The sequence below is a fragment of the Martes martes genome (genome assembly GCF_963455335.1).
Source record: "Martes martes genome assembly, chromosome: 10".
NCBI lineage: Eukaryota > Metazoa > Chordata > Mammalia > Carnivora > Mustelidae > Martes > Martes martes.
Genome location: NC_137898.1, coordinates 14,943,082 through 14,961,745, shown reverse-complemented (window position 1 = coordinate 14,961,745; position 18,664 = coordinate 14,943,082). Strand labels below are relative to the sequence as shown.

The following is an 18,664-nucleotide window of genomic DNA, read 5'->3' as shown; positions in this document are numbered from 1 at the left end:
GTAGAAGTAATACAATAAAAGAAGTAATAAAATGCCTCCCCAAGTAAAAATACCAGTCAGCACAGGGTGAGGAAGAGAAATCAGTTGAGATAGTTTGTTCAAGAAAATGACTGTTACACTGAGATAAGACCCACAAAGCAGGTTAAAATTAACTCCATCATAAATTTGTATTCTTTAGCAAATTTCTTGAACTGATTTCACGTGTTTCCCCTAGATAATGTGTCTCAATCTCCCAGATTTGTTTAGTCCCATAGTAACCAACTTCATTTGGGCAACTGCCAAGTGAACTAGTTTCAGCATTGATGGAGGGATGTCTTTGAGGTAGTGAGTCTGTTCAGAAAGAGGTCTGGTTGCTATTTCAAGAGACAAGGAGAAGAAACAGTGCTAAAGCATCTCTGGGAGTTGGGCCAGATACAGCAGAGAAAACCAACCACTGTACCCCAGAACCACTTACAACCCTGACTTCATTCAGGCAGGAGAAATCACGTGTAGATCCACCAGCACGAGCAGTGGGGGTTCTTGCCACATCAATTCAGGGCTTATATCATAAAGAAACATGAAGTCAGCAAAGCCTTTCTTCCTTTCTATCCTCTGTCCAACTTCCCTGTTTGCTATCATTAGCATCTCTAGGTTTCTTCCTCCTGAGTAGTTCTTGCTTTCTGAGCTTTGACATACATGAGTAACTCCTCTGGACCTTTGAGTAACCTCATGTATTGTTCTTCACTGTCCTTCTTGTACCACTCTGGCTTCTGCTCCCAATGCTTTAGCATCAGGGGCTTCTTTCAAGTCATCACACTTCCTTCTGCCTTAGGATCTTTGCTTTGGAACCCAGGGACTTAATTAAGAAACAAAGAAAAAGAGTATTTTACAGGGTTTGAAGAAGGGGAATGAAAAGCTTACTGGTAGCATTTCAGACAACAGATAACCCATAATGCTGACTTGCTTGGAGCTTCCGGTGGAAATTTGTGCTGTTTGTTTTCCCTCCCCACAGCTAGGGTCATCTCTAACATGAACCCACGAATGAATGAGCAAAAGCCCAGATGCTTGACCTCAGTATGGTGCTGAGAGTGTCCCCTACCCTAATCCTTCTAGCACTGAAACTTTCTTGTCCTAACATGTGCTTAATTCAATGCTCAGCTTGAAAATGCTTTGACACAGCCTGATGTCTACAGTACAGAAAACAAATCTCTTGTCTTCATCGGGGGTACCTAATAACAAGGTGTAGTAATTCTTCTCTGGTGGGTAGGGATTAGATAAATCAATCATACGATCAGGGACAATTTATACTTTAGCAGAAGACCAATAATTTTAAAACGTGGAGTCCTAACCTCCTTAATCAGTGGCTATTGGGCCTTGATGTAGGGAACTCCTTTAAGAGATTTTATAATTTAGAAGCAAAATTTATATACATAACAATTACACCTATGTAGGTACAATAATGAAAAACCAAAGTGAAGATTAAAACATTTAAGGAGGTTTTAACATTAATTAGACTTATTTTTTAAAGAAAAAGAGGCTCTGGGGTGCCTGAGTGGCTCAGTGGGTTAAAGCCTCTGCAGCTCAGGTCATGATCTCAGGGTCCTGGGATCGAGCCCCGCATTGGGCTCTCTGCTCAGCAGGGAGCCTGCTTCCCCCCCTCTCTCTGCCTGCCTCTCTGCCTACTTGTGATCTCTGTCTGTCAAATAAATAAATAAAATCTTAAAAAAAAAAAAAAAGAAAGAGAGGCTCACACATTTAAGTAAGGAATAAGCAAAGATTTGTATTTCAGCAGAAATTTCTTAAATACACCATTCTCTTCTAGGAACAACTGAAGTGTTTCCTGAAGTGCCCATCAGAGGTCTCTCCTTTGGTCCATTTCTTCCTATACCCACATCATCAGTTAAATTTTCTCTGGTTCTTGTGATTATGCCCCAATGATTCATTTGGTAAGACTAAGTTCAAGATTCTATTGAAGAAATAAAAGAATTTGGCTCCCATTTCCCTTTTGTCACCTTAACCACCTTGTGTTTCCATTGCTTTGCATTTGCAGAGAAAACCTTCAGGGAAGGGGTTATCATGTATCCTTGGAATTCACACTCCTGGCACCCTCGGTTATGCCAGTGGCACCAGCAGGTAAGCATACATTCATAAACCACCTTCAGAGATTCCCCTACATGTGTATTAAGGTTGATGCTCTTCTTCATGTTTCGTAGTAAGCATCCCTCCAGAGGGCTGCAGATTTCTTCAATGCCCTGAAGGAGAGACAAACAAAATCATCAGTAGGTGAGACTTTAATGTAAAAGGAGCTGCTCCATATAACATGTGCTCTTTCATTTGATTCACGGCAATGTTGTCACTTCCAGCTATATCTGATGGATGTTTTTTTCTGTTGCCCAGAAAAAGCAGTCAAATGCACTGCATTGTTTTTTAGCAGATGAGTTCACCTTTCCTATAAGGAGGAGATTGAGTTTATATTTCATTTTATTCTCTTTTGTACCCCAAAAATCAATTATTCTTTTTTCTAGTATTAAACATAAAGTCTCTAAGTCTCTATAAATTAAAGCATATACCTTTATATGAACCCATCCTATATCTACCGACCCATCATATTTTACAATGTGAAAGATACTTTTTTAGGCTTTGGGGATGTAGCAATGAGTAGGAGAGACATGAGTCCCATCTACCTGGGATTCCTGGTCTAGGTTGGGAGACATACATTAAACAATATATTAGCCACGATGTTATTTAGTCATGATTGTGATAAAGGTCACAAGTGAAGAGAAGCAGGTGCTGTAAGTGCAGATGAAGGGTTTGGTTCTGGAGGTGAGGGGAGACTGAGGTGAAGAAAAGGCATTTATAAGCCTTGAAAAGTGGATGGAAATTGAGAAGGTGATGTGAGGGGGGAGGTGGTGGGCTGGAAGAACATTCTAAGCAAAGAAAAGGTGGGAAAGGACAGGAAATGGAAAGGGGCAGGGAGTTTTGTAGCAACGGAAGAGAAACCAGATATCTGGAAGGCAGAAGAGGGAAATGGGAGTGGTGGGGAGTCTGAAACGGGAGCACTGTCCAGAGGTCAGATCAGGCTAGGCCTGGCCTTGTTGGCTTCATTCAAAACACCAGTATTTTCTTTTTCTTCTAATTGTAAAAGTAAGAGAAACTTATTACACCCAGATCATGGGCTTTTAGTGTTTTCTAGGAGGATGTGAATATACAAGATGAATACAGATTTTCAGTTCCAGCAGGCTTCTCTGCTCTTGGTCAGTTACCACTCTCTGATCCACACATTTATGTCCCTGGACCCTGTAGGCATCTAAGTTTGTAACTCTGGGCAAGATGACTGGAGAGACCTCCCACCCCTGGCATATAAATTATAAAGCATGATAAGGCTCTTGAAGGAATGCAGGGGTAAATAACACACAATCCTGGTCTTAAGAACCTTGAAATTTAGGAGGGCAGCAAGGCATTTTCACTAACAATTAATTACCTAGAAGGAAGTAGGTACACACTAAGAATTATTTATTATCATTGCATTGTTGATGTTGTTCCCTGAAGGTTCTCATGTCCATGCTGAGCACACAGATGTGCTTTAATAAATAGTTGTTGAGTAAATGATTCACAAGACAGTGACAGTCTGGGTACCAGAAGTGATGGGAGCTGTGAGTTGAAAGACTCTGTAATTACCTGATAATATCTCCAAATGCTTCCAGCAAGGGCTTACTCACATACGGCAATCCGTGCTTGGCACACAGTGACCTCACCAGGGGTGCCACCTTGTGATAATTATGGCGTGGCATTGTGGGAAACAGACTAGAGATACAGAGACAGAAAATATAAAACTTAGATCAAAAGAGCAAGCTGAAGGAGTTTTCTTTCCCCTATTACTAGATAAAACTCTATTAGCAATGCAGACCCAACCTTGACATTGCATAGTACCCCTGTTCCAGGAAGTTCAAAACTCTTGTCAAAACACTCTAAGCTTATCTCTTAATCCTCTGCAAGCCCTGTGGGTGGCAAATGTTTGGGAAGACCTAAGAGAACTAACTCTACCAAATATATTTATTTTTAGCCAGGTCAAATGAAAGTAGAGGGCTTTCTACCATTTTGAAATACCTACAGAGCTGGAGATAACCACCCCTCCACCATTCTGTCTCTCTCCCTCTATATGTTTAACTCCTGCACAATTAATATGTTGAGTAGTCAGTAAGTTTTAGTCAAGGTATGTGGGGAAAATTTCTAGGATAGGAATAAGAAGTGAGGAGAGATGGATTTTATCCAAGGCTTTCCCTAATCAGTCAGATGAAATTCTTGGCCTTTAACCTTTTCTTTGATAAAATATGAATAATAATCTTTGCTGTTTGCTGAGATTTTAAAGATTTTATTTATTTATTTATTTGAGAGAGAGAGAGAGAGAGGGCATGGGAGGGCAGAGGCAGAGAGAGAGAGGAGGAGAGAATCTCCCCCTGACTCTGGGCTGAGAGTGGAGCCCAATGTGGCACTTGATCCCATGACACTGAGATCATGACCTGAGCCAAATCAGGAGTCAGATGCCTAACTGACTGAGCCACCCAGGTGCCCCTTGCTGAGATTTTATTTTATTTTATTTTTTAAAAAGATCTTATTTATTTGTTTGACAGAGAGAGAGAGCGCGAGCGAGCACACACAGAGCAGGGGGAGAAGCAGGCAGAGGGGTGGGAGAAGCAGGCTCCGCAAAACAGGGAGCCCAAGGTGGAGCTCAATTCCAGCACTCTGGGATCATGACCCAACCCAAAGGCAGACACTTAATGACTGAGCCACCCAGGTGTCCCCCTTGCTGAGATTTTAAAGGACTAACAGGAGAAGGATGAGAAAATCCCATGAGTACATATTTTTCCTTCCTCTGCCTATCAGAGACAACTCAGGTACAAAGGTTGTGGAAAGTCTCTTCTTTGAATATTCTGGAGAGAATGACTTTCAAAGTACTATCATTTTCTCTTTCTTTAGTGTATATCCTCCTAACTGCCCGTTGGTGAAATATTTCCAGATATCATTTGGAAATTGTAGCAGGAACTGGATTTCATTGTTGATTAATTTGTAACCTCAGCTCTAATGATATAGATTGATATTAACATTAAATCTTAATTAAGTTTCAACACAACTTGGTTACACAAGTATTATGATTTTTCTTGGGTTTTGCCAACAAACCACATGCAAGACAAAACAAAACAAATCACCAATTCCTAAGTCTTTGGGAATCTAGAAACTGAGTCTTTGGTATTTTTTTCAAGAACTTCAATTTCTCACAATTGTTACACTTCGTTTTCTTTTTTCCCTTCCTTACCATTCATATTTTAGAAAGAAAGCAGCCTTTAAAGAATTCTGGTTCATTTTTTCTCTCTGAAATCTTGACTGTAGGGCTCTGCTCTGGACTGTTTGCGGGGGGCTATTCTAAGTGACAGCCCTTGCCTTTTACCATGGATTGTTTTTATTACTCACTGGTGCTCGATTTGGAAGTTCAGGTGCCCAGTGAACCAGTCATTGAAAAAGGACTGTTCAACATTACAGGTGGCCAAGACCTGCAAGGAAAAAGCTTATATTAGATGTAAAGTGAGCCCAAGTGTCAAATAAAATATTTATTCCTTTAATAATTCAATTGTTCAACAAGTACCTATTTAGTGTAAGAAACTATGAGGGATGAAAGATACACAGTGTGTGGTCTCAAGGAACTTATGATTTTAAAAAGTAATAAGACATTTTGCTAAGAAGTTTATACAAGGCAATAGATACGAAGAAGTATGTGGGACCTGAGGGGCTAAATCACCATCAGCTTTTGGAAATAGATGACTAGGTTGTCATAAATGAGGACTCTGGCAGAGGGAAATGGGACTGTAGGATTTTGGTAGAGATTAGAGGTGTTAGAATACCCTTTCTATAGGGCACACTTGGAGGACTTCTAGATGGGGAGTAAGGCATTCAATTGTTTCAACCACAGGTTCTGGGCATAGAAGTGCATTTCAGTGTAAGTAGTTTCCTTTGTAATCTAATATATTTTATTCTATGAATTTAAAACCTTTATCCTAGGAGAGGGTTCAAGGGGTTCTCTAGACTGCCAAGATTAAGAACTCTTATAAATGTCATTTTATTCAATGTCTTTCTAAGGTTTAATTCTAGTTGGGGTTGTTGCCATTTTGAATGTTATTTTTGTGGTTCGATGTCAGTGTTTCTCAAAGTATGCATTTAGCACACCTTGGGATTCTCTAGGATCCTTTCAGGGGATCTGTAAGGTCAAAACCATTCCCAGAATACTTCTAAGATAGAATTTGCCTTTTTCATTTTCAAAGTCTCATGCTTATACTGTGGATTTTTTCCCCCAGAAGCTTCTAAATATGGGATGACATCATCAGTCTGATGTTTAACGTGTATTGATGAGTTTTATTTTCATTATTTTAAAGTTAATTAATAAATAAATGTTTTAAAATTATGTTTTAATTTTAAATATAGTAAATATCAGTGGATATAACCTACATAAACAAAAGTTCTTTGACATTCTCAGTAACTCCTGAATATAAGATGGTTCTGTGACCAAAAAGTTTGAGAACCAATACTCTACGCTCTAATTGAAGGTCCACTGAATTTGGAAATGAGCTTGGGGAACAAAGTGTTATAATGACAGAATTCTCCAGTTAATCATGGCACAGAAAGTGGAAAGCTTAGGAGGCTGAGATATTCTGCACTGATCATAACCCTGTTAATCATTAACGGCATGCTCAGAGACCATGCCATGTCTTCTCTCTGGGCCTTTCTATTTATACAATGAAATGAGGTGAATTCCAGGGTCCTTCTAGGTGTAAAATTCATTTTGTAATTCTAGGAACTCAGATTCTTTTGAAAGGCTGTGTCGTATGGGGGATGAGTCAGTAAACTTTCTATAAGATGCAAGACAAATATTTTAATTCTCTGTCACACTCAGTTTCACTGTTGTAGCATGAAGGCAGGCATAGATAATATGTAAATGTACAAGCATGGCTGTATTCCAATAAAATTTTATTTATAAAAATGGGCAATGGGCTGTATTTGGCCCTTGGACTATAGTTTACTGACCCTTGGTTTAGAGAAAAGGCATTGAAATAAGACTGCCTATGTTTAAAACCTGCTTTCTACCACTGACTAGTTGTGTGATCTTATACAAGTTACTCAATTTCTTCATGCCTTAATTTTATCATCTGTGAAGTAGTAATAATCGTAGCATCTGTGTCATGTAGTTATGTGCAAAGCAGTGGACAGTGCCTGGCCCCTAGTAAGCATTCCATAAATATAAATTATTGTTATTTGAGGAAACCAGACTCTAAATCATGGTCTCAAGGATCTTCTCCTAGGAACTTCACATTACCTGGGTGCTGAACCAGTCCCGGTTCTCCTCTCTGGTAATTTTCATTGGTATATGGCTCATTTGGGTAACAAATATCGTCCAGGCACTTTCAAGAAACCTTTCAGAAAATAAAAGGAGGAAGTGATGACTACTTGGGGTGTTTCAATTCCTATCACTGGGCTTGTACAACTGCTGGCAGATCTGGTTGAGCATTGGAGGAAATGAAAGAGAAGGAAAGATTCCAATAAAATGGTGGTCCTTTGTTTCCCTCTTTGGAAGCCCTTTGTATATAGAGATGACACACTAGGCTTTGATCACTTGACCAGCTTTGCAGCCTAATGTATGGGAGCAGTGACCCCAAAGTTCACTGCAGCATTGGCCCAAGGATCAAAAGATACCTAGGATATGCAAAGTGAGTGATAATTTTGGCTTTGTCATCAGACAGAACTGGATTCAAGTTTTGGTTTGGCACTGCCACTGGCCCTTACCTGCTCTGTAACCTTGACAAATGATTTAATCTCCCTGAGCTTCAGCTCTCTTAGCAGAAAAATGATGGTGCTATCTACATTACAGGAATGTGCAAGGATTACATCAAATAGGATAATGCAGATAAATCCTTTAATCAAGTGCCTGATGCATAGTAGCTGTCAATATCCTCATTATTATGTAGGGTTTAGAATAATAATGTGAAAGAATGGGTGAGGAATCAATTGTAAAGTTGAAGAGAGCTCTTTAGTCATTTTGGTTTGGGGAAAATCTCTTGTCATAAAATAACTATTAAAATTCCTGTCCTTCCATTATGGAAGGATTTTGGTGTCCAGCTGGATTGCAATTCAAAAGAACTTGGGGATCAGATGGAACTCTGTAATTGGGAATTTAATATATGGAAAGAAAAGGGCAAGATTGGGTAAATCTTTTTCTAAGGAACTTTTCTCATTCAATCAATTCAACTTCAAAAAAAATATTTTCATGGAAATATCTCAGTTACAGAGAATGGGGCCTGTTGTCCCAATCTTATGATAATCCCAAACAGCTCAGATAAGGAACATAAGAGGATCATTTAGGTTGCGGGAATAAAATATTCTTGCTTTCTTACTTGACCCAATATATGAGCAGTAGGGTTCCGAAGATTCCATAGAAAGGGCCAAACATAATGAAATGGCGGATGTAAAAGCTGCTGACCCAGGCAATGTCCTGCAGAGAGAATGATTGACAGTTAAATGCCTGGACACAATTTCATTTCCCCTTCACCGGGCTAAGGCTAAGTCTTATGCCTTATTAGTCAAGGAAGCCACATCTGGAAGGGACTAAGCATTTTCATGTCCCCTTTTCTATTTGATCTAGCTTCAGAGGATGAGTCAAGTTACTCACTGCCCAACACCTTTGGAAGTACATCGATTGTATGGATTTTACGTTGAAATACAGAGGCACGAAGAGGGGGATCCCAACTGAAAAAGAACAACAGCAAAAAAATATGGTAAGTAAATGAGTAGAATATGACCCCAAGTGCAAGTCAGCAGAAGTCTATCTTCTTAACATGTCACTTCAGGAATGTTGCCCCTGAGAAGCGATGCAAAGAGGAGAACCACAACCACATCCTGGACTCCATGGGGCTCTTTGAGTCTCTGAGGCAGAAACAAGGATTTAGTTCAAGCTCTCTCAAGAAGACTAAGGAAGCTTTGAAAATTTGCATCATTCTTGATAGAGACATCCTAGAAAATCTTCTACTCTGAACTCTCATGCTTTCTAAAGGTACATGGAATCCTTCAGTTTATCACAATCCTTAGGATTGGGCCTTGTCACAATATGTCAAGGTGGTAGTAATAAAGAAGCAATATTCATTTTCTGACCAGATGGTTATTTGTCTGCTTCTCCCCCAGGACCAGTGAGGCTGACTAGAGCACGGTCTGATGGAGTCCCTCTGAGTTTTGACAACTCTGTATTTGATCAGACTTCAGTTAGAGTCTTCTTTCTTGACTAGATCTCACCATTGGCTTCAAGACTCTCAAATACAAACTCTTAGCACAAGTGATTTTGTCTATACCTCATACTGAGAGACTTGAACATCAGGAGCAGAGTTGGTTTTTTTTTTAAGGAGCAGAGTTTCTTGCAGTGCAAGACCCCACCTTTGGGATGACTCCAGCCCCTTACAGTTCTGCCTGAGAAAGTTCAGTACCACCAAAAGAATTTACTGTTTGTTCAAGCCAAAGCTGATTATAGGCATCAGACATTCCTTTTCTTAGAGTATATCTGTTAGAAAACTCACAATTATAAAATCCTTTCTTTGTCTCTTTGAAATGGATCTCCTACAACCCAGAAATCTCTTTATCAAGGACCTGGGAGTCATACCTTTGAATATAATTCTCCAGGATAGGCCCTGTCTCCCAGTATCTCTGTGGGGAGGGGGAAGTGGGACCCTAAGCACCAGGTAGCAGATACAGATGGCCTAATCACACTGACCAACTTTCTCTCCCCTCAATTCCTCTTGGTAATTTCCTTTAGCACACTCAGTGTTTAAAAAAGTCTTCCACTTTTTGTTTTAGCAGAACTGAGCTCAGTTTATACTGAAGTCCCTTTCCCCTACTACAGAAGCCTGAATAAATTTTGTCTCGTCACCTTTAAGAAATGTCCACCTCTGTTTCTCTTTGACAGTTTGAGCATGATGTACTTGTACCTGAGATACTAAATTGGCATTTGAAGGAAAAGGACAAAATGAAACAGCTCCCAAGGGCAGAGAATTCTGTGAGATGGGCATTCTGCAGTGAATCCACACCATCCATTTACTACTCATGAGCTAAGGTCATATTGCAGCACTACAGACAGGGAAGAAGGTTCAGAAAAGAAATTCCAATAGCTTTTTTTTTTAATGGACATACCTCTTGTTAGGCTACCTTTCAAAATGGGGCACTGATGTCCTCATTCCTCTTTTTGGTCATGGAGTAGAAGGAGAGGGTGGTTATCACAGGATGGGGCTTCAGAATTCCAGTGGTGGAAGGGGGCAGCAGTGGGAATTGACATTTTTGGTTAATATTGGTTAACCAAAAAACCAATAGACATTTTTGTCTATGTCCTATTGGAGCAACATTACTTCTGGTAGAGAACCACTGATCTACAGGAAATGTTTGGAACCTTCCATGATTTTGTCTTATTTCTCAAATGTGTAATGAGCATATTTTGGGGTTCTGTGAAAACTTTCTTTGTGAACTGCCATGAATTTGATTTTGGTTAAGAACAAAGCATTTTTAATTATTCTAAAGAACAAGCTCCCAGTTTTGTTATCTGTTTTTTTTTTTAATTTCTATATCATTGATTTCTGGTTTAATCTTTATTATTTTTCTTCTCCTGCTGTATTTAGGTTTTATTTAATGTTCTTTTTCCAGTTCCTTCAGGTGGAAGGTTAGGTTGGGTATTTGAGATCTTTCTTGTTTGTTGAAAAAGGCTTGTATTGCTATATACTTCCATCTTAGGACCACCTTTGCTGTATCCCAAGGGTTCTTTTTTTTTTTTTTTTAATACTTTATTTATTTGACAGACAGAAATTACAAGTAGGCAGAGGCAGGTGGGGGCGGGAGAGGGGAGGAAAGCAGGCTCCCTGCTGAGCAGAGAGCCTGATGTGGGGCTCAATCCCAGGACCCCTGAGATCATGACCTGAGTCGAAGGCAGAGGCTTAACCTACTGAGCCACCCAGGCGCCCTGTATCCCAAAGGTTCTGAACTGTTACATTTTCATTTTTATTTGTTTCCATGTATTTTTTAAAGCTCATCTTTAATTTTCTATTTGACCCATTCATTCTTTAGTAAGATGCTCTTTAACTTCCATGTATTTGTGTTCCTTTTAATTTTTTTCTGGTGATTGAAATCAAGAAATTGATCCCATTTACAATTTCACAAAGAACATAAGATACCTAGGAATAAACTTAACCAAAGAGACAAAGGATATGTACTCTGAAAACTATAGAACACCTATGAAAGAAATTGAAGAAGACACAAAGAAATGGAAAATAATTCCATGCTTATGGACTAGAAGAACAAATATTATTAAAATGTCTATGCTTCCCAGAGAAATCTGTACATTCAACACAATCCCTACAAAATACCATCAACATTTTTCACAGAGCTGGAATGAATAATCCTAAAATTTGTATGGAACCAGAAAAGATCCTGAATCACTAGGGGAATGTTGGAATAGAAAACCAAAGCTGAAGGCATCACAATTCTGGACTTCAAGCTCTATTACAAAGCTATAATCAAGAAAGTATGGTACTGGCACAAAAACAGACACATAGATCATAGAATAGAATAGAGACCCCTGAACCCTATGGTCAACTTATCTTTGACAAATCAGGAAAAAGAATATCCAATGGAAAAAGGATAGACTCTCCAATAAATAGTGTTGGGAAAATTGGACAGCCATATACTATGCAGAAGAATGAAACTAGATGACTTTCTTACACCAAACACAAGAATAAACTCAAAATGGATGAAAGATCTAAATATGAGACAGGAATCCATCAAAATCCTAGAGGAGAACATAGGTAACAACTTCTTCGACCTTGGCTACAGCAACTTCTTGCTAGACATGTCTCCAAAGGCAAGGAAACAAGACAAAAATGAACTATTGGGACTTCATCAAAATAAAACACTTTGGCATAGCAAAGGAAATAGTCAACAAACCTAAAAGGCAACCTACAGAATGGGAGAAGATATTTGCAAGTGACATATCAGATAAAGGGCTAGCATCAAAGGTCCATAAAGAACTTATCAAACTCAACACCCCCAAACCAAATAACCCAGTTAAGAAATTGGCAGAAAGAGGGGAGTCAAGATGGCAGAGAAGTAGCAGGCTGAGACGACATCAGGTAGCAGGAGATCAGCTAGATAGCTTATCTAACCATTGTGAACACCTACAAATCCAACGGGAAATCAAAGAGAAGAAGAGCAACAATTCTAGAAACAGAAAATCGACCACTTTCTGAAAGGTAGGACCTGCGGAGAAGTGAATCCAAAACGTCGGGAGGACAGAACACGGGAGGAGGGGCCGGCTCCCAGCAAGCGGCGGAACAATGGAGCACAAAAATCTGGACTTTTAAAAGTCTGCTCCATGGAGGGACATCGCTCCAGAGGCTAAACCGGGGGAAAGCCCAGGCGGGGTCAGCGAAACCCCAGGTCCCGTGGGGTCACAGAAGGACCGGGGGTGTCTGAGTGCCACTGAGCTCGTAGGTATTAGAGCGGGGAAGCCGGCTACAGCGACAAAGCCGAGGAGTGAGCTCTCAGCCCGGGGTTACCTTGAGCCGGTCGCAGGCTGGGTGGTCTCGGAGCTCAGCCGGAGGCCACGGAGATGAAAGTGCCCGGGCGCTTCTCTCCAAGTGCCAGCAATTGACAGCTTTCCTATTGGCGTGACCAGAGGCCAGGGAGGCGGGACAGTTGGGTGCTTTTCTCTGAAGGCCACTGAGAAGCAGAACCCCAAGCTCTTGGCTCCTCTGGGCGAGAGATTGGGAGGCCGCCATCTTCATTCCTGTCATCTGGAACTCTAGGGAAAGCGCTCAGGGAACAAAAGCTCCCAAAAGCAAACCCGAGAGGATTACTTAGCCCGACCCCTGGCAAGGGTGGTGCAATTCCACCTGCGGCAAAGACACTTGAGAATCACTACAACAGGCCCCTCCCCCAGAAGATCAACAAGAAACCCATCCAAAACCAACTTCAGTCACCACAAACAGCGGAATTCCACAGCAGGAGAAAGCAAATCCTACCTGGACAAAATGACAAGGCAGAAAAACTCACCTCAAAAAAAAGAACAAGAGGCCGTACTGAAGGCTGGAGACCTAATACGGACATTGGTAACATGACAGATCTAGAGTTCAGAATGACAATTCTCAAAGTTCTAGCCGGGCTCAAAAAAGGCATAGAAGATATTAGAGAAACCCTCTCTGGAGAGGTAAAAGCCCTTTCTGGAGAAATAAAAGAACTAAAATCTAACCAAGTGGAAATCAAAAAAGCTATTAATGAGGTGCAATCAAAAATGGAAGTTCTTACTGCTAGGATAAATGAGGCAGAAGAAAGAATTAGTGACATAGAAGACAAAATGACAGAGAATAAAGAAGCTGAGCAAAAGAGAGACAAACAAATACTGGACCACGAGGAGAGAATTTGAGAGATAAGCGACACCATAAGATGACACAACATTAGAATAATTGGGATTCCAGAAGAAGAAGAAAGAGAGAGGGGAGCAGAAGGTATATTGGAGACAACTATTGGAGAGAATTTCCCTAATATGGCAAAGGGAACAAACATCAAAATCCAGGAGACGCTAAGAACGCACCTCAAAATCAATAAAAATAGGTCCACACCTCGTCAAATGATAGTAAAATTTACAAGTCTTGGCGACAAAGAGAAAATCCTGAAAGCAGCCCGGAAAAAGAAGTCTGTAACATACAAGGGTAAAAACATTAGATTGGCAGTGGACCTATCCACAGAGACCTGGCAGGCCAGAAAGAACTGGCATGATATATTCAGAGCACTAAACGAGAAAAACACGCAGCCAAGAATACTACATCCGGCTAGGCTGTCATTGAAAATAGAGGAGAGATAAAGAGCTTCCAGGACAAACAAAAGCTGAAAGAATTTGCAAACACCAAACCAACTCTACAGGAAATATTGAAAGGGGTCCTCTAAGCAAAGAGAGACCCTAAAAGTAGTAGGTCAGAAAGAAACAGAGACAATATACAGTAACAGTCACCTTACAGGCAATACAATGGCACTAATTTCATATCTCTCAATAGTTACCCTGAATGTTAATGGGCTAAATGCCCCAATCAAAAGACACAGGGTATCAGAATGGATAAAAAAACAAAACCCATCAATATGGTGCCTACAAGAAACTCATTTTAGACCCGAAGACACCCCCAGATTTAAAGTAAGGGGATGGAAAACAATGTACCATGCTAATGGACATCAGAAGAAAGGTGGGGTGGCAATCCTTATATCAGATCAATTAGATTTTAAGCCAAAGACTATAATAAGAGATGAGGAAGGACACTATATCATACTCAAAGGGTCTGTCCAACAAGAAGACCTAACAATCTTAAATATCTATGCCCCTAACATGGGAACACCCAACTATATAAACCAATTAATAACAAAATCAAAGAAATACATCGACAGTAATACAATAATAGCAGGGGACTTTAACACTCCCCTCACTGAAATGGACAGATCATCTAAGCAAAAGATCAACAAGGAAATAAAGGCCTTAAATGACACACTGGACCAGATGGACATCACAGATATATTCAGAACATTCCATCCCAAAGCAACAGAATATACATTCTTCTCTAGTGCACATGGAACATTCTCCAGAACAGACCACATCCTGGGTCATAAATTAGGTCTCAACTGGTATCAAAAGATTGGGATCATTCCCTGCATATTTACAGACCACAATGCTCTGAAGCTAGAACTGAATCACAAGAGGAAATTCGGAAAGAATGCAAATACATGGAGACTAAACAGCATCCTTCTAAAAAATGAATGGGTCAACCAGGAAATTAAAGAAGAATTGAAAAAATTCATGGAAACAAATGATAATGAAAACACAACGGTTCAAAATCTGTGGGACACAACAAAGGCAGTCCTGAGAGGAAAATATATAGCGGTACAAGCCTTTCTCAAGAAACAAGAAAGGTCTCAAATACACAACCTAACCCTACACCTAAAGGAGCTGGAGAAAGAACAACAAAGAAAGCCTAAACCCAGCAGGAGAAGAGAAATCATAAAGATCAGAGCAGAAATCAATGAAATAGAAACTAAAAAACCAATAGAACAAATCAACGAAACTAGGAGCTGGTTCTTTGAAAGAATTAATAAGATTGACAAACCCCTGGCCAGACTTATCAAAAAGAAAAGAGAAAGGACCCAAATATATATAATCATAAATGAAAGAGGAGAGATCACAACCAACACCAAAGAAATACAAACAATTATAAGAACATACTACGAGCAACTCTACGCCAACAAATTTGACAATCTGGAAGAAATGGATACATTTCTAGAGACGTATAAACTACCACAACTGAACCAGGAAGAAATAGAAAACCTGAACAGACCTATAACCAGTAAGGAGATTGAAACAGTCATCAAAAATCTCCAAACAAACAAAAGTCCAGGACCAGACGGCTTCCCAGGGGACGTCTACCAAACATTTAAAGAAGAATTAATTCCTATTCTCCTGAAACTGTTCCAAAAAATAGAAATGGAAGGAAAACTTCCAAACTCATTTTATGAGGCCAGCATCACCTTGATCCCTAAACCAGACAAGGATCCCACCAAAAAAGAGAATTACAGACCAATATCCTTGATGAACACAGATGTGAAAATTCTCACCAAAATACTGGCCAATAGGATCCAACAGTACATTAAAAGGATTATTCGCCAGAAACAAGTGGGATTTATTCCAGGGCTGCAAGGTTGGTTCAACATCCACAAATCCATCAATGTGATACAATACATTAATAAAAGAAAGAGTAAGAACCATATGATACTCTCAATAGATGCTGAAAAAGCATTTGACAAAGTGCAGCATCCCTTCCTGATTAAAACTCTTCAAAGTGTAGGGATAGAGGGCACATACCTCAATATTATCAAAGCCATCTATGAAAAACCCACCGTGAATATCATTCTCAATGGAGAAAAACTGAAAGCTTTTCCGCTAAGGTCAGGAACACGGCAGGGATGTCCGTTATCACCACTGCTGTTCAACATAGTACTAGAAGTCCTAGCCTCAGCAATCAGACAACAAAAAGAAATTAAAGGCATCCAAGTTGGCAAAGAAGAAGTCAAACTATCACTCTTTGCAGATGATATGATACCATATGTGGAAAACCCAAAAGACTTCACTCCAAAACTGCTAGAACTTATACAGGAATTCAGTAAAGTGTCAGGATATAAAGTCAATGCACAGAAATCAGTCGCATTTCTTTACACTAACAACAAGACAGAAGAAAGAGAAATTGAGGAGTCAGTCCCATTTACAATTGCACCCAAAACCATAAGATACCTAGGAATAAATCTAACCAAAGAGACAAAGAATCTATACTCAGAAAACTGTAAAGTACTCATGAAAGAAATTGAGGAAGACACAAAGAAATGGAAAAATATTCCATGCTCATGGATTGGAAGAACAAATATTGTGAAAATGTCTACTCTACCTAAAGCAATCTACACATTTAATGCAATCCCTATCAAAATCCCATCCATTTTTTTTTAAAGAAATAGAACAAATAATCCTAAAATTTATATGGAACCAGAAAAGACCTTGAATAGCCAAAGGAATATTGAAAAAGAAAGCCAAAGTTGGTGGCATCACAATTCCAGACTTCAAGCTCTATTACAAAGCTGTCATCATCAAGACAGTATGGTACTGGCACAAAAACAGACATATAGACCAATGGAACAGAATAGAGAGCCCAGAAATAGACCCTCAACTCTATGGTCAACTAATCTTCAAGAAAGCAGGAAGGAATGTCCAATGGAAAAAAGACAGCCTCTTCAACAAATGGTGCTGGGAAAATTGGACAGCCACATGCAGAAAAATGAAATTGGACTATTTCCTTACACCACACACGAAAATAGACTCAAAATGGATGAAGAACCTCAATGTGAGAAAGGAATCCATCAAAATCTTTGAGCAGAATGCAGGCAGCAACCTCTTTGACCTCAACCGCAGCAACTTCTTCCTAGGAACATCGCCAAAGGCAATAGAAGCAAGGGCAAAAATGAACTATTGGGATTTCATCAAGATCAAAAGCTTCTGCACAGCAAAGGACACAGTTAACAAAACCGAAAGACAACTGACAGAATGGGAGAAGATATTTGCAAACGACATATCAGATAAAGGGCTAGTATCCAAAATCTATAAAGAGCTTAGCAAACTCAATGCCCAAAGAACAAATAATCCAATCAAGAAATGGGCAGAGGACATGAACAGACATTTCTGCAAAGAAGACATCCAGATGGCCAACAGACACATGAAAAAATGCTCCACATCCCTCGGCATCAGGGAAATACAAATCAAAACCACAATGAGATACCACCTCACACCAGTCAGAATGGCTAAAATTAACAAGTCAAGAAATGACAGATGCTGGCGAGGATGCAGAGAGAGGGGAACCCTCCTACACTGTTGGTGGGAATGCAAGCTGGTGCAACCACTCTGGAAAACAGTGTGGAGATTCCTCAAAAAACTGAAAAGAGAGCTACCCTATGGCCCAGCAATTGCACTACTGGGTATATATCCTAAAGATACAAACGTGGTGCTCCAAAGGGGCACGTGCACCTGAATGTTTATAGCAGCAATGTCCACAATAGCCAAACTATGGAAAGAACCTAGATGTCCATCAACAGATGAATGGATAAAGAAGATGTGGTATATATACACAATGGAATGCTATGCAGCCATCAAAAGAAATCAAATCTTGCCATTTGTGACAACGTGGCTGGAACTAGAGGGTATTACGCTTAGCGAGATAAGTCAATCGGAGAAAGACAACTATCATATGTTCTCTTTGATATGAGGAAGTGGCGATGCAATGTGGGGGGGTTGGGGGCAGGTAGGAAAAGAAAAAATGAAAGAAGATGGTCTTGGGAGGGAGACAAACCATAAAAGACTCAATCTCCAAAAACAGACTGAGGGTTGCTGGGGAGAGGGAGGACGGGAGAGGGTGGTGGGTATATGGACATTGGGGAGGGTATGTGCTATGATGAGTGCTGTGAAATGTGTAAACCGGGCGATTCACAGACCTGTACCCCTGGGGATAAAAATACATTATATGTTTATTAAAATAAATAAATAAATTAAAAAAAGAAATTGGCATAAAACATGAACAGATATTTCTCCAAAGAAGACATCCAAATGCCCAACAGACCCATGCAAAAATGCTCCATATCCCTTGGCATCAGGGAAATACAAATCAAAACTGCAATGAGATACCACCTCACACTAGTCAGAATGTCTAAAATTAACAAGACAGGAAACAGCAGATGTTGGCAAAAATGTGGAGAAAGGGGAACCCTCTTATACTGTTGGTGGGAATGCAAGCTGATACAGCCACTCTGGAAAACAATATGAAGTTTCCCCAAAAAATTAGAAATAGATCTACCCAAGACCTAGCAAATGCACTACTAGGTATTTACCTCAAAGATAAAAATGTAGTGATCCAAAGGGGCACCTGCACCTCAATGTTTGCAGCAGCAATGTCCACAATGGCCAAATTGTGGAAAGAGCCCAGATGTCCATCAACAGATAAATGGATAAAGAAGATATGGTATAGATGAGAATATTACTCAGCCA

General features: G+C 39.9%; 1 protein-coding gene across 1 annotated transcript in view; it reads right to left on the bottom strand.

The window, feature by feature from the left end:
- Positions 1 to 1,740: 1,740 nt before the first annotated feature.
- The window catches only part of LOC308350716 (fatty acid desaturase 2-like protein FADS2B), a gene marked incomplete at its 5' end in the record, with an annotated part of 40,015 nt that continues 23,091 nt past the window's right edge, over positions 1,741 to 18,664 (bottom strand). The window contains 6 exons of the mRNA XM_080816224.1: positions 1,741 to 2,231; positions 3,658 to 3,783; positions 5,449 to 5,528; positions 7,343 to 7,439; positions 8,418 to 8,515; positions 8,693 to 8,769. Of these exons, the coding sequence (XP_080672350.1) occupies positions 2,180 to 2,231; positions 3,658 to 3,783; positions 5,449 to 5,528; positions 7,343 to 7,439; positions 8,418 to 8,515; positions 8,693 to 8,769 (530 nt within the window). The 3' untranslated portion in view covers positions 1,741 to 2,179. The remainder of the gene's footprint in view (positions 2,232 to 3,657; positions 3,784 to 5,448; positions 5,529 to 7,342; positions 7,440 to 8,417; positions 8,516 to 8,692; positions 8,770 to 18,664) is intronic.